This window comes from Capsaspora owczarzaki (assembly GCF_000151315.2).
Source record: "Capsaspora owczarzaki ATCC 30864 unplaced genomic scaffold supercont2.1, whole genome shotgun sequence".
Classification (NCBI taxonomy): Eukaryota; class Filasterea; order Ministeriida; family Capsasporidae; genus Capsaspora; species Capsaspora owczarzaki.
In genome coordinates this window covers 919,650-933,235 of record NW_011887292.1, presented here as the reverse complement: position 1 = coordinate 933,235, position 13,586 = coordinate 919,650, and the positions used below count along the sequence as shown (strand labels likewise).

Genomic DNA, 13,586 nt, shown 5'->3' with positions numbered 1-13,586 from the left:
CAACGGTGGTCGTGTATGGCGTCTGGTTGGCGAAACGTTGACCGATCGATGCGTGCAGGGCACGGTCAAGTTCGGCGGTGGCCATATCAATGTTTGGGGCGCCATCTCTCGTTTCGGAATTTCGCTTTTCTGCGAGGTCGGCGACGTCATGAACGGCGACACCTACCTCTCAGTTTTGGAGAGCGAGTTGCTAGCAAGCATTCGCGTGTGGAACAACAAAAACGAGATGATTTTCATGCATGACAATGCCCCTTGTCACAAAAGAAAAGATGTGGCGAAGTGGTTCGAAACCAATCAGATCACCGTCCTGGACTGGCCTGCGAACTCTCCCGACCTCAACCCCATCGAAAATGCGTGGAACATGGTCAAGAACAAGATCTACCAGGAGAGGGAGATCAAGAGCAAGGCCGCGTTGTGGGAACGCTTCCAAGCGGTCTACGAAGAAGTGCTCACGCCAGAGGTCTGCCGCGATCTCATTTCATCGATGCCGCGCCGCATTCAAGCTGTGATAGATGCCAATGGTGGTCATACCAAGTACTGAAGTGGAGCGAAGGCGCTGCGACACGTTGTTTGTGTGCCATGTAATGCTTTGTGAAAATTGGGCAAAAAAGCCGCTCTTTTTCTGTTTTTTTGAGTTTTCATTTTTGTCTGTTCTCGCTTCGAATCTTAACTCCCAGCCCGCTGCTTCACTTCTAAAATGTGTCTGGTACACTGTACCATGAATGAACATTCCGCGGGCGAGACGGAAAGCAACACAGGTCCCAGGGAGGGCGAAAAAGTGAAAAAAAGAGGGGGGGTCGAAATTTAATGATCGGGATAGTACAAAAGGGCTTTGTGATTGTTGACAAGCGCACATTGTTCACGAACGAATCGAGTTCACCACGCTACGATCGGCGGGGGCATCTTCGGTAGTGCAAAACGAGGTCTTCTGGTTGGCACCACACAAACTGCTTCACCGTAGCAATGCTCATGTTCGGATCGATCGCCTGCAAATCCAGCCCAAAAGTCAGACAAAAAAAGTGCAACAACCTGAAATGGCAACAACCTCCACTGTGCAAATTGCGAGACCTACCTTGTTGTCACAAGTCAGTTCAATGACTTCTTCTGGCGCGAATCCATCCGGAATAGAAATACCAAGCTTGTCGGCAACAAACTTGGCAAGTCGCCTCACACGAAGTATCCGGAAAGCATAGAGCTTTGCGTATGCGCTGCCAGAAGCAACCAATTCAAGCAGTCGAGTGAACGACAACACACACACACACATACACACACACACACACAAAAAGGGTTGAACACCATTCAATCCTACTGTACTTACGGGTCGGGCAGAACTGGAAGCGGTGGTTCACCGGGCAACTGCTGAGGATGGGGTTGAACAGCCAGGCTCATTTTGTCGCGCCCAAGCTCACGCTTGCAGGTATTCTACGACGAGAAGAGCAAAGCACCAGCACATGAGCAAAAACCATGCATCACAGCTCACTCATGCACCACTCTGACCCTCCCACGCAAACGACCGTACCGTTGTTAGGAAATCGTATAGCCATTGCGGCATCTTGCTTGCCAAGGCATCAGCCACCCACGCATCCGCCATGGCACGGCATGTCGAACGAAACAATGGAAAACCAGAACTTGTGGCAGCTTTTGACATGTCCATGAGCATGACCGTGGTGTAATCTGGAATTTCCAGTTCATGCCGATCGAGCTCTGACTCTCCCTGTGCGATAAGAAACGCAACCACGAAAGACAAAGAACAAACAAACCACCGTTGTGAAAACACAACCGATCACTTTGACCACAAAACCTTGTTGAGCTGGCCATTTCTTACGGTCTGAGACTCTTTGACGGCAGCAGAGGGAATTTCTACACTCGGGGTTGTGGTCTGCGAGCTGCTGGAAGCCATTCGTTGCAGCCTTCCCACAATGCCGTCTCGAGGCTTGACGCTTGCGGCTGAAGGGGAAGGTAGATCCGCGGCAGGTGAGGATGCAACGCCATTGGACTGTTCTGACGCAAATTGAGGCCCTTGGTTCTCAAGCAAGGGTGAATGAGGTTCGCCGAGCGGCGGTGGCGTCGAATCCGCTTCCAGCGCATTGCTCAATCCTTTCTTTGCGTTGAACGAGATCAGCCAATTTGCAAACAGTCTCGTAAGAACGAGCTGCGCCAAGCCAACTGCATGTTCAGCAGAGTGAGTGTTGAGCCGGAGAAGAAGCGGTCGCACGCTCACGAACAAAGTCACTTACCTCGAACTTCGGGATCGGCGTCAAGACCAATGTCGGATGCATACACCTCAGTAATGAAGCATTGCGAAGAGTCAAGATGGATTGTCAAAAACTGTCACCACAAGAGTGAGTTGGTGCAGCACGGTACACGGTATTGGTTGTCCTCAAAATAACCAAAAACAAACGCAAAGCCGTACTCCACATTTCGAGTCAACGGAAAACCAGGACTGTAGGCTGATCATCTGATGTAGAGCTGCAAGTTGAGTATCAAAGCCGACTTGACCGAATTCCTTTTCCATTCGCGCCTGGCAAGAAAAGCACAATCGAAGGGCAAACAGGCGTCAACAAAAGCAGTCCCCAGTGCGCGTTTCGAGGTCTGGATTTTTGCAGCTCGATACAAACCTGAAGAACACTCCACAGTACGACGTTGCCCGCAGTGTCTTCCGTCAGAATTCTTTGCCGATCATTCAAAATATGATGTTTGACGATGGCCGGCGCGCCTGAAACGAGCAAAACCACAGCAGTTGAAAGGTCGGTAGAGGATCCGTCACATGATGCAGGAGCAAGGCGCAAACATACCTGGGATCGTCACAAGCGGGGCAGCCGGCGGCGGCGCTGTCGTGGCCGAGGAGTCGGCGCTGGCCCTGCTGGTACCGTGCGTTGAGGCTGCAGCAACACTCTGAAGATAAGGCGCCCCCCCCCCCAAAAAAAAAAAAAAAAAAAAAAAAACAAAAATAAGCCAAAATGAGCAAGCGCTGTAATCTTCAGCCATGCACAAGGAGAATGTGGCTCGTACCCAGAGTCGAACGGTCGAATCGGTGGTCGCGACCCAAAGCTTTGTGTCAGCGTGGTCACTCTCATCCAAACACAACTGCAAGCCACGACCCAAGATGAAAGAAATTAGTGCGCAAGCAAGGGAGGGATCAGTGACATGCACATGTCAAGCAAATCTACGCACTCGTAAAACTGGGGCTTGTTCAGTGAGCACTGGCTCTGATTTGAACGTGTCCAACGAGGTGACAAACACGGAGCCGTCGCGACCCGCAGAGTACACTTTGGTGAAATCAGCATTCACGGCCACTGTCCAAATTGCGCTGGTATGGCAGTCCGACGTTGCAATGCAGCGCTGTTGGCGAATGTCCCACAAGCGGATGGTATGGTCCGAGCTGGCGGACAGGCAGAGACTGCCATCGTGATTGAGCGCCACTGCCTTGATGTTGTCAGTGTGTCCACGCAACTTGCAAACACTGGCGGGCGTTCGAGCATCCCAAACCCGAATAATCTGTGAGCAGTAAAACAATGTTTGCGCTGTGAGGTCAAGTCATGGTACAATCACAACCTTTGAACCGCTCTGCGCACCTTTTCGGTGGAGCCAGAGACTAGAATCGAGCCAGAATGATCAACGGCGAGGCTGTACACAGAGTCTTTGTGCCCTTTCAACTCGACGGCTGTGCAAAAGAGAATTTGAGAAACAACACAAATCCACTGCAATGAATCGACTGAACTCTTGCTTTGTACGAACCGGTGGACAGGATCTCCGATGGCTTGGCAACGTTCAAATCCCACTTGACAATCAAGCGATCCAGGCCAGCCGAAAATGCGTGGTGCGACGTGTGCGAGACAGCGAGCGCTTTGACATAGTCTGAGTGCCAGTCCAGCGGGGTGAGCAGCTCGCCGTCGCAGGACCAGAGCTTGACGGACGTGTCGGAGGACGCCGTGAGCACTGCACTCTCAATGCATAACAACCCCGACCAAAAAACACAGTGAGCGATTGGGGGCATTCAGCAGTGCTGTGCAGCAATGCGTGGCGATTGGAACTTGCGTTGGTGGTTTGGACAGAGCGCAATGTCGTTGACCCAGTCGGCATGTCCATCGAACGACTGAATGCAAGTCTATCGCAACAAGCAAGCGTTGGAAACGAGACCAAGAGAGATCAAGTGAGTGAATGCCTGCTGTATGAGCGAGGACCAGGGCTTCGGGAGCAAAAAAAGTAATGACGAGCGTCCCGAACGCGGCCAATCCCCAAGAGCAAGTCGTCATACTTCGACAGTGCGGGTGCTCGCGAGAGAGTCAACGGGCTGGGTCACGTCCCAAGCGCGAACAACGCCGTCGCGACCAGCAGTGTACAGCGTCTGGTTGGCCGACGAAGACGGGAGCTCGACATTCTGAGGCGCCGTGCTCAGACACAGCGCATTGACCCCAAAGCGATGCCGCGGATCGCCCTCTGGTCGAATCGTGTACGAGACACGGATGCGCGGTGCAACGGATCGCGGAGCACCAGAGTTCATGAGACGCCGCTGGAGAACTCGAGTTGTGCGAGAATGAGAGCTGAGAATCAAAGAGTGAATGTGCTATCGATTTGGATGGGTGAAAAGCTGTATGTTTCGAAAACATGGTTTATTATGCTTATGCCATTGGATAGACCATCACAAAACAGTGGAGGGGGGGGGGAAAAAGGCGCATCTTACCGCGATTTTGCACATACCTGTACAATCAGTCCTGGCGTTTGCATGTGAGGTTGTGTTGCGACGGGAAGAGCGGAAAACTAACCAAAGAGTGAAAGCAAAGTGAGCACAAAATAAGAGTCGAGACAAAGAGGGAGGGAACAATGGACGAGAAAAGTGAAGCAAGTTAAAGTCAGGAAGAGAGTTAAAAAAAAGAGTTGCTCATCAAGAAGTGATCAGCAGAACTTTGATCATCAGTCAAAAATAACTTGCTCAACAGAAAGGGGTAGGACAAGGAAAAAAAAAAAAAAAAAAAAGAGCAAAAGGGTTCGGGCAGACCAATCGAGAATAGAAGAGTCCTCACCGAAAAGAATTCATTCTTGCGACTGCCTGACTGGTGGGTGACAAGAACCCAAGACAAGTCTATCAAAGGAAGCAAGCAAGAGTGAGACAAGGGTTCAACAGAGAAGCCAAGGAAACGAGGACAACAACAAAAGAAAAAAAAATGTTGCTATTGCAGAGTGGTCAGAGTGAGCTGGTCGTGGAAATAAATCACCATCCGGGTATATTTTCCCGTCAGATTGGAGTGATTTGAACGTGGAAAACGAAATCATCAACCCAACTCTGCAAAGCTTTGAAAAAGTAAAGAGAGAAAAGTCAAGAAATTGCTACTCACCAAAAATGAAGAGAGCTTGGCTGCGAGACGATGTGCGTGTGAATCGGATGGAATCTAAAAAACAACAACCGAGCGGAAGAGTGAGCGTCAAGCAAAAGAAGGAAAGCAAAGCAGACACAGACAGGATGGGAAAAAAAAAAATAAAGAGTGTCAGAGAGCTGGGTCGTAAATTGTCTACATGGAAGATTCAGGTAAATGAAACTATAGAACGTGTATACGAATTCATCACTAAAAAGTGCCAAACATGGCTCGGGCTTGGAGAAGAAGAACAAGACAGAGGGGAAGAGAAATCTTACCATCGACAAGTCAATTGCGAGATCTTGTCATCTCGACTTGCAAGAATCACTCCATCAACACCTACAGTGATAGTAGCAAGACCAAGTGAGCAAAGAATCGTCAAAGAAAGACAAAAGGAAGTGGAAAAGCCGAAGAGTTGAAAGTCACAAAACGAAAACGAGATCAGACGACTAAAGTGTCCGCATGCGCGATTGCTTCAGACATATGCTTGTCAATTTAGTTTAAAGAATTCATCAGATTCAAGGTCGAGGGAATTCCCACACTCACACCGAGAGCGAGGGAAGCGAAAAGAAGAAAAGACAGGAAACGAACTTTTGCCAAAACCACGCGGTCGGCCACATGGTCGAGAAGAAAGGGAGACAAACTCACCAAGTGTTCTCCATAAGGAGGGGCACGCTGCTTTGAAAGGCCGAGGTCAAGCCGGATTGCAGTTCATTGATTTCTAAAAGATCAAAAGCAACAAGTCAGAACAAAATCCTGCAAAAAAAAAAAAAAAAAATAATCATAGGAAAATCATTGGAACAAAAAGAAAAGAAAATTTTGTGGCCTTGGCTTGCGCGCCCCTGGTAAAGAGGCAGCACAGCAGAGCCGGACGGAAAAAAAGGCGCCGCAACCCGATTGCAAGAGATCAGAGGTCTCGCCACCCAGCAATGGGCAAGAGACTGCCGTGGAACCAAACCAGCCGTGAAGCAGGCCAACGACGGAAAGAGAAAAAAAATGGAAATCAAAACGCATGGCCAAAAAAGAAAAAAAAATCGAATGAAAAAAAAAGGAAGATCTCCGCGTGGAGATCGCCCGATTTTTCTTCGCTTCTTTCCTTTGTCATGCCATGCTCAAACCAGATTCCCTCCCTCGACATTGGCAAGCCGCTGGCTGGTTTGGACCGCACAAACTCCGAGCTGATGCCGACGTTGCAGCGTTCCAGCGCCGGGGCACGTAAAGGCCTTGTGGATTTGCTTTCCGCAACGTCAGGTAAAGGCGCACGCCATTCCACAGGCTCTCGGTCGAATGAGTAGCAAGGGGACGCAGCCGGCAGAATGTTGCAGTGGAAAAAGTGAAAGGATGGAAGTGGAGAGGGAAGTGGAGATGCTTACAAGATTGAAAGGGAAAAAAAAAAAGGGAAAGAAAAAAAAAAGAACGACTGATTTTGATTTTTTCGTCCATTTCTGTACAAGAGCAGCAACTGTAAATGCATCATTCGATTCTGATCATCGGCAATTTGTGCAGTTGTTGTTTATTGAGGGAGAGTGGAACTCAGTGCGAAAAATCACCGCAAACTTGACAAATGCTTGAAAGTTCGACATTTCTTGAGAACAGTCAAAACAAGTGAAACAAGCGTACTGAAGCGCAGAAAAAACCCAAATGCTTGTATTTATACCATCAGAAGAGATGCAGGGGTGCTTGCACAATATAAAGTTATTCCAGTCAAAAGCAAGCGCATACTACAGTACAAAAGGAGAGCAAAGAAACGAACGATTGTCAAAACCGATTCGAGCCCTGCTAGACCTTGGCAGCAACGCACTTTTCAGAAATAAGCTTGTTGGCGTTCTTGTCAAAGGCCTGCTTGCGGCAGTCCTGGAGACCTGGGCACTTGTGTGTTTCGGCGAGACGGTGGGTGCCGCAGAACGAGCTCTTGCAGTACTTGCAATCGCCAATGACGAGTGCCGTCTTGGCCGAGCAGCCTTCAAAGGGGCACTTTGCGCCGCCACGCAGGCGGAGGACGAGGTGGAGGGTGGACTCCTTTTGGATGTTGTAGTCGGAAAGGGTGCGACCATCCTCGAGCTGCTTGCCAGCGAAAATGAGGCGCTGTTGGTCCGGGGGGATGCCCTCCTTGTCCTGGATCTTTGCCTTGACGTTCTCGATGGTGTCGGACGACTCAACGTCAAGCGTGATGGTCTTGCCGGTCAGGGTCTTGACGAAAATTTGCATGCCACCGCGCAGGCGGAGGACGAGGTGGAGCGTCGACTCCTTCTGGATGTTGTAGTCCGAGAGCGTGCGGCCATCCTCGAGCTGCTTGCCAGCAAAGATGAGGCGCTGTTGGTCCGGGGGGATGCCCTCCTTGTCTTGAATCTTAGCCTTGACGTTTTCGATCGTGTCGGATGATTCGACGTCGAGTGTGATGGTCTTGCCAGTCAGGGTCTTTACAAAGATCTGCATGGTCGAGGTAAACTTGCTAGTGGTAGTAGTTGTAGTAGTGATGGATGATGTTGTCGTGTGGGTGTGATGACGACAAGGCAGGAAAGTGGCAGGAAAGAATCGAAGCTACGCGAAGAAACGCGAACGAATTTGGAGCGATGACGTGATGCTGTTTCGAGATCTGGAAAAAAAAAAAAGAACAAAAAAGAAACGGTTCGATGACTCGACGTTTCGGCTTTCTTGGCTTCTTTTTTGACGGTGAGGTAGATGGATGACTCGAGCAAACGGATACTTTTCTCTTTTCTTGGTTAGTGCAAGGAAAGAGGACGACGAGCGGTGGTGGCTGAAGAAGCGACGACGGAGATTTTTTGAAAAGAAGAAAACTGAAACGGGGTTAAGGTTTCAACACTGGCAGAAAAAAAGAAGACTGACGTTTCAAAGTCCAAATGGGGGTTTATTTATATAGCGCACAAAAAAGCAAGAAATTGCGTCACAGATCGAGCTGCTTTGCCTTCTTTGACTTTTTGGCCTTGGCCGAATCAGCGCCCACGCCTTCGTCGGAACCTGTTGCGGGTGTGCCTGCAGCCGCAGCAGCGGCAGCATCGGCTTCAGCTTGCGCCTGAGCCTGTTGCTGGGCCTGGGCTTTGGCGAGAGCCTTGGCTTCCTTGGCAGCCTGCTTGGCGGCCTTGGCAGCGGCAGCATCGATGGTCGCCTGGGCGTCGAGAATCTCCTGCTGCTCGCTCAGGATGCGCTTTTGCTCGCGTGCTTGCGCCTTGGCGACGCGAGCAGCGATTTCGGCGGGCGAGAGGGGCTGAGGCTGCTTCTCTTCCTCAGTCAGGTGCTTTTCGAGGTAGTCGTAGACGTACTGGAGCTTGGCAATCTTGGCCTTGAGGTGGGCAACGTTCAGGCGAGTGCGCTCAACGAGGTCGAGCTCGACGGTGGCAGCCTCCTCCTCACCAGCAGTGGTCGATGCGGCAGCGTCGGTCGCAATGCTCTGCTGGTAGGCCAGCTTGGCCTCGGCCTTGGCAAGCTTGAGGCGAAGGGGACGGGTGAGTGCTTGGAGTTCTTGGGGAGTGCGGGCGGTGCAAACAGGGGCAGCAGCAGCAGCGGCAGCAGCAGCAGCGGCAGCAGCAGCAGCGGGGGCAGCAGCGGCATCAGCGGGTTGGTCGGACACGGCATCGCTGGCGCCGGAGGGAGCAGTGCAGGTGGCAACCAACTCGATGGCGGCAAGCTGGGCGCGGATCTGGGTGACGCGGAGCTCCGCCTTGGCCACGGGGGACAGGGCAGGAGCCGCCTGGGCAGCGGGAGTGGCAGACGCAGCGTCAGCGTCAGCGGCAGCAGCAGGCTGAGCAGGCTGGGCGGGCTGGGCGGTGGCGGGAAGCTTGCCCTCGGACTGGAGACGGGTAAAGAAGGCGAGGCGGGCCTCCTCCTTGGCAAGCAGGCTGCCGAGGGCAACAAGCTTGGAGCGGGCCTTGTCGAGCGGGCTGGGCTTGGAGGTGATGGTGGCTTCGACGGCGGCGGCGGCGGCGTCGGCAACGGGGGCGGATGCCTCCTCGGGGTGGTCGGCAAGCCAGAGGGCGGCAAACTGCTGCTCGGCAGCCTCAGCGTTGGAGCGAGCCTCGATCTTGGCCTTCTTGGCCTGGATCTTGGCGATCTTGGACTCGGCCTTGAGGCGGCGGGCGGGATCGGCATCGGCAGGAGCAGCGGCCAGAGTGGACAGCTCGACGTTCAACGCGTCCAGCTTGGCTTGGACGGCCAGGCGCTTGAGTTCGTCCTTGTTGACGGTGGCAATGGTCTCGGCGGTGGTGGTGGTGGTGGTGGTGGTGGCATCGACGATGGGAGCAGTGATTTCAGCTGCGGCAGATTCGGCAGCTTGGCCAGAGACTGACATCATTGAGAAGCACAACAAAAAATTTCCAGAGCAACAATTGTGAGCGTCGTGGTAATGATGATGGTGATGATGGTGATGATGATGATGATGATGATGATGATGACGTTCATTGTGCGTTGGGTCACCCCGTTCAAAAAGGCAAAAGAAAAAAAAAAGCATTCAAATGAAAAACGAGAAAAAGTGGCTGAAACGCGCTTTGGAGGCACTGGGACGCGCGACAGGCCCAAAGCGACTCTGGATTCGGAATGAGCACCGCGTGAACTGTCTTGCCATAGAGTGGCGGTGCAGCGGCGCGGGCGGTTGGACGAATGGAGGGAATGCGGTTGGAATGGGTCAAAACTCCCCAGAGACCAACGTGGCACTCTCTGGCTCGCCCCCCAGTGAAGGGGCAAAGGACGAAGAAGCAGAAGCAAAGCAAGCAAGCAAGAGACATGAACGCGGGGAGACGAAGGCGGGCTTACCTGCGGACGGGACGAGCAGCACAGCGCAGAGCAGCGCGAGAGCCAAGAGAAGAGATGAGGTACGCATTTTGAGAAAAGAGAAAGAAAAGAAAAAAAGGAGATTGAAACGAACAACCGAAGTTGGATCGAGATAAGAAGGCGCCAAGTGATCTGGCAATCGAGAGAAAGGGAGAAAGAGAGAGAGAGAAAGAGAAAGAGAGAGAAAGCGAGAAAGAGAGACAATGAAAGTTCTCATTGAAATTTTGCAGACAAGTCATCAAACCCCTCATCATCATCATCCTGGGCAAATCGCCACATTTCATCAAACAAATCATTGAGATACAAGAACAAAAAAAACAAAAAAAAAAAAAACTCAAAAACCAGTCCTCCAAAACCAACAACTTCCAATCATGTCTGTAAGGCAAAATGGCAAGATTGAAAAATTTGTCAGATCTTTTTTTTTTTTTTTTGATTTGTTTAATTCATTTTTTTTTGTTTCATTTCAATGTGCCTTTTCGCATTAGGACGATTTCGACAAGGCCGCCGCTGAGGTCAAGAACCTTGCTACCTCCCCCAGCAACGACGAGCTCCTCCAGCTCTACTCGCTCTTCAAGCAGGGCACCGTCGGCGACGTCAACACTGGTACGGCATTTTTCATCTTTTTTTTTTTTTTTTTTTTGGTTGCTTCTTTTTTTCCCCCCCTTTTCCGCTCCTCCACTGCCAATCCAGTTGTGCGGTTGAGCTGCCTTTTTACTCGATGCATGTGGATGAGTGTGTGTGATGGGCAAAGCAAGCTCGCCCCTCCCCCAGTTGTCTGGCGCTTTGGCAATTTGCGGTCACTCGTTTGAGTCGTTTTCGATCGGAAGAGGAATCCTTAACTGAGCTCGTGTCCGAGCTCGTGACTTCGGGGGTTGTTGTGTGACGCCGTTGCTTGCCGGCAGCTCTGCGGCCCATCCCGCGCCTCGGCTTGACGCACTCGCTTGTTTCAATGGGTGGCCGAGTCACAACCCGCAGGTCGGGGAGCAGCAGACACTTGATCCTGTCGAAAAAAAAAAAAAAAAAAAAAACACTCGAGAAATTGGTTGATCTTTGTCCTGTCAAACGCAACGCTCCGAGATCGCAACAATTTTTGTTTTGTTTTTTTTGCTCATGACATTTGGTTTATTGTTGTTGACTTTCTACAGCTCGCCCCGGCATGTTCGACCTGACTGGCAAGGCCAAGTGGGACGCTTGGGAAAAGCTCAAGGGTACGGCACAGTTGTTTTGTTCAGGATTCTGCTTGGATGCGATTGCTCAGTTTCTGCCCTGCTCCCCCCCCCCATTTTCTCGCTCTTTCATCAACACCCACAGGCACCTCCCAGGCTGATGCCAAGACCCGCTACATTGCGCTCGTCTCCACACTCAAGGAGAAGTACGGCACCAAGTAAAAGCGGACAAGTCGTTTTCAATTTCTTTTGGTTGCTAGCGCATGGTCGAGATTTTTTTTGGTCATGTCTCTGTGTGTTGTTTTGTTTTGTTGCCTTTTGTGCTATTGTGAAGAACAACAAATAGACAACCCAGTTTGCCACCCATCCAGGCTCTTATTTGATTGTGTACTTGTCCCAGGTCTTTTCGGCGTCGTACGGTTCCCAGCGATTTGCCGGAAAGATGTGCTTGTTGCGTTCATACCAGGATCGGAGCAGCACCTTGCCAGCGTGGGACTATGACGAGGAGGAGGAGGAGGAGGGTGGGGAATTAGATTCGATCAATGGGAACTCATGGACTTTGAGCTGCAGCTGCATGCATACCTCTTGCTTTTCCACGGATGCATCGTGCGTCATGCGAATATCGTCGTGCACATCAAAGTCAAACAAAGGACCTGACTTGCCGCGCGCCTTGGTCACGATAAAGTCGTAAAAAGTCGAGTGCTGAAAGCGAAAGGGGGTTGAAGAGACAAGTGAATGCAAGAGACAAGTGAATGCAAGAGCAGCTTCCGCGTACGACTCCATTGCCATGTTCGACAAGTACCTGCGGGATGATCAAATCTTCCTTGATGTACATGAGGCCATCGGACGAGACGGTGCGCAGTTCGTGAAACTCTTTTCGCAAATTGTCCAGCACCGTGTCCAAGAATTTGGCGATGGAATAGCCCTTTTTGACCTGAGTGAGGATGGATGGAGGAAGATCAGGAGGAGCAAGAGAACGCGAGGAACGTGAGCATCACAGCCAACAAGAACACGTTGCCCGTTGCCAACGACGACACTCACTTTGGCGACTCGACGATGACCGGAACCGTCCCAGAACGAGTAGACAATATCAATCTCTTCATCTACCAAACAGTACGGCACTCAGGTCAGACCAAACCGAACTTGACGACATTCTACGCTCGAAAACGCGGTGTTCAAGGCTTGTTACTTTTGATGCGCTCTTGTTGATCAAACCACTCTGCACGCAGCTGCTCGCGCTCCTGACGCTCGGCCTCCTCTCGTTGGCGGTCGGGAAGGAAGGAGGTGTCAACCTCGGGATTTTTCATGAGTTTCAACTTTTTGCTCCGGTCTTTGGCAGCATCTTCGGCGGTCTCTTCTGCAGCTCGTTTAATAGGCGCTCCTTCGTCTGTGGCTTGGTTTGAATCCCCTTCGTCCGAGGACGAGTCTTCTGCAATCAGAGCCGTAAAGTGACGGCTTGCGAGGTCAGCAATACAAGCAGCAATGCCTCCCTTGCCAACGACCTGGGAGCACAAGCGCATCATGCTACATGTGTCTCGTCTACACAAAGTACAATACGAGACCAACACGTCTCATCAGATGTGGAGGGTCAGATAAGCGTACCTGAGTCTTCTCCATCTTCGGAAGCAGCGCCGCCGTCGCCTTCTTCTTCCTCGTCGTCCATATTGAAGGACAGCGCGCCTGTTACGACCTTTGCTTTCGGAGGTGCGACTGCATTCTGGCTTCTGCTCGGGAAACACAGGCAGAGTGAATTCCATGCGTTTCAAAGCCAAAGCCTCAGTTCTCCAACAACATCCCGACCAAGCAATCCTCGATCGCTCAAGCAGAAAGCCAAAGACATGACATTGGCTCGCACTTTTCCATCTCTTCGGCTGCAAGCTTGGCGGCCGCGACTTGCTTGGCGCGCTCGAGCTCGAGCCGTGCTCGCCGTGCGGTAAAGTCGTCGAGCGTCACCAAGCCGACCGTCTCGGACTTGAGCTTGTCTTCGACGGCATCGACGCGAGCCGCAAACTTGTTGGTGATGGCCGCCACCTTGAGCTCGGTCTCCTTGGCGAGCAGCTGCTTTTGCCGCTCAAAGTCTTCCTTTTCGCGTTCTCGCTGCTTTGTGAGCGCTTCAGCTCGACCCTTGTTGTGCGCGAACGACATTGCGTCTTTGTGCTTGTATATGAAGAATGAGTCTTGTTTTTGCTTGTTTGTTTGTTTGTTTTTGTGAGGATGTGGTGTCAATGCAGCGACGATGCGACTAAAAGCGCGCTTCATTTGAGGAGGATTGGCAGCCAGC

At 51.5% G+C, this 13,586-nt stretch overlaps 6 protein-coding genes across 6 annotated transcripts; 2 read left to right on the top strand and 4 right to left on the bottom strand.

The window, feature by feature from the left end:
• Nucleotides 1-148: 148 nt before the first annotated feature.
• On the top strand, nt 149-541 carry CAOG_08399 (hypothetical protein; the record flags this gene model as incomplete). The annotated part of the gene is made up of 2 exons (XM_011271667.1): nt 149-205; nt 299-541. 2 exons carry the CDS (start codon nt 149-151, stop codon nt 539-541), a joined length of 300 nt encoding a protein of 99 aa, XP_011269969.1.
• A 249-nt stretch (nt 542-790) lies between these two features.
• On the bottom strand, nt 791-4,556 carry CAOG_00275 (hypothetical protein). Its single transcript, XM_004365089.2, has 15 exons — nt 4,259-4,556; nt 4,039-4,108; nt 3,739-3,939; nt 3,576-3,664; nt 3,175-3,498; nt 3,013-3,087; nt 2,796-2,895; nt 2,619-2,716; nt 2,414-2,521; nt 2,238-2,328; nt 1,826-2,166; nt 1,520-1,714; nt 1,319-1,422; nt 1,073-1,208; nt 791-986 (listed from the first exon to the last, which is right to left on the bottom strand). Exons 1-15 carry the CDS (start codon nt 4,502-4,504, stop codon nt 885-887), a joined length of 2,280 nt encoding a protein of 759 aa, XP_004365146.2. The 5' UTR covers nt 4,505-4,556; the 3' UTR covers nt 791-884.
• A 2,433-nt stretch (nt 4,557-6,989) lies between these two features.
• Nucleotides 6,990-8,180, bottom strand: CAOG_08398 (hypothetical protein). The gene has a single exon (XM_011271666.1). It carries the CDS (start codon nt 7,788-7,790, stop codon nt 7,134-7,136), a length of 657 nt encoding a protein of 218 aa, XP_011269968.1. The 5' UTR covers nt 7,791-8,180; the 3' UTR covers nt 6,990-7,133.
• On the bottom strand, nt 8,178-10,219 carry CAOG_08397 (hypothetical protein). Its single transcript, XM_011271665.1, has 2 exons — nt 10,122-10,219; nt 8,178-9,653 (listed from the first exon to the last, which is right to left on the bottom strand). The coding sequence occupies exons 1-2, from the start codon at nt 10,186-10,188 to the stop codon at nt 8,260-8,262; spliced, it is 1,461 nt and encodes a 486-aa protein (XP_011269967.1). The 5' UTR covers nt 10,189-10,219; the 3' UTR covers nt 8,178-8,259.
• Nucleotides 10,220-10,486: 267 nt separating this feature from the next.
• CAOG_00272 (hypothetical protein) lies at nt 10,487-11,671 on the top strand. Its single transcript, XM_004365086.2, has 4 exons — nt 10,487-10,516; nt 10,625-10,742; nt 11,285-11,347; nt 11,451-11,671. Exons 1-4 carry the CDS (start codon nt 10,511-10,513, stop codon nt 11,525-11,527), a joined length of 264 nt encoding a protein of 87 aa, XP_004365143.1. The 5' UTR covers nt 10,487-10,510; the 3' UTR covers nt 11,528-11,671.
• Nucleotides 11,571-13,525, bottom strand: CAOG_00271 (hypothetical protein). Its single transcript, XM_004365085.2, has 7 exons — nt 13,161-13,525; nt 12,908-13,029; nt 12,495-12,734; nt 12,347-12,408; nt 12,108-12,239; nt 11,888-12,007; nt 11,571-11,800 (listed from the first exon to the last, which is right to left on the bottom strand). The coding sequence occupies exons 1-7, from the start codon at nt 13,448-13,450 to the stop codon at nt 11,681-11,683; spliced, it is 1,086 nt and encodes a 361-aa protein (XP_004365142.1). The 5' UTR covers nt 13,451-13,525; the 3' UTR covers nt 11,571-11,680.
• Between the last annotated feature and the right edge of the window lie 61 nt (nt 13,526-13,586).

What these genes read in the sequence shown, in the direction of transcription:
- CAOG_00275 (XM_004365089.2), bottom strand. Translation starts at nt 4,504, where the DNA reads ATGAACTCTGGTGCTCCGCGATCCGTTGCACCGCGCATCCGTGTCTCG. An exon ending in CCCGCTTGTGACGATCCCAG is followed by an intron (nt 2,717 to 2,795) that starts GTATGTTTGCGC and finishes TGCTCGTTTCAG; the next exon opens with GCGCGCCGGCCATCGTCAAA. An exon ending in TATACGATTTCCTAACAACG is followed by an intron (nt 1,423 to 1,519) that starts GTACGGTCGTTT and finishes TTCTCGTCGTAG; the next exon opens with AATACCTGCAAGCGTGAGCT.
- CAOG_08398 (XM_011271666.1), bottom strand. Translation starts at nt 7,790, where the DNA reads ATGCAGATCTTTGTAAAGACCCTGACTGGCAAGACCATCACACTCGAC.
- CAOG_08397 (XM_011271665.1), bottom strand. Translation starts at nt 10,188, where the DNA reads ATGCGTACCTCATCTCTTCTCTTGGCTCTCGCGCTGCTCTGCGCTGTG. An exon ending in GCTGCTCGTCCCGTCCGCAG is followed by an intron (nt 9,654 to 10,121) that starts GTAAGCCCGCCT and finishes CAATGATGTCAG; the next exon opens with TCTCTGGCCAAGCTGCCGAA.
- CAOG_00272 (XM_004365086.2), top strand. An exon ending in CGTCGGCGACGTCAACACTG is followed by an intron (nt 10,743 to 11,284) that starts GTACGGCATTTT and finishes GACTTTCTACAG; the next exon opens with CTCGCCCCGGCATGTTCGAC. An exon ending in CGCTTGGGAAAAGCTCAAGG is followed by an intron (nt 11,348 to 11,450) that starts GTACGGCACAGT and finishes CAACACCCACAG; the next exon opens with GCACCTCCCAGGCTGATGCC.
- CAOG_00271 (XM_004365085.2), bottom strand. Translation starts at nt 13,450, where the DNA reads ATGTCGTTCGCGCACAACAAGGGTCGAGCTGAAGCGCTCACAAAGCAG. An exon ending in TCAACAAGAGCGCATCAAAA is followed by an intron (nt 12,409 to 12,494) that starts GTAACAAGCCTT and finishes ACTGTTTGGTAG; the next exon opens with ATGAAGAGATTGATATTGTC. An exon ending in AAGATTTGATCATCCCGCAG is followed by an intron (nt 12,008 to 12,107) that starts GTACTTGTCGAA and finishes TTTCGCTTTCAG; the next exon opens with CACTCGACTTTTTACGACTT.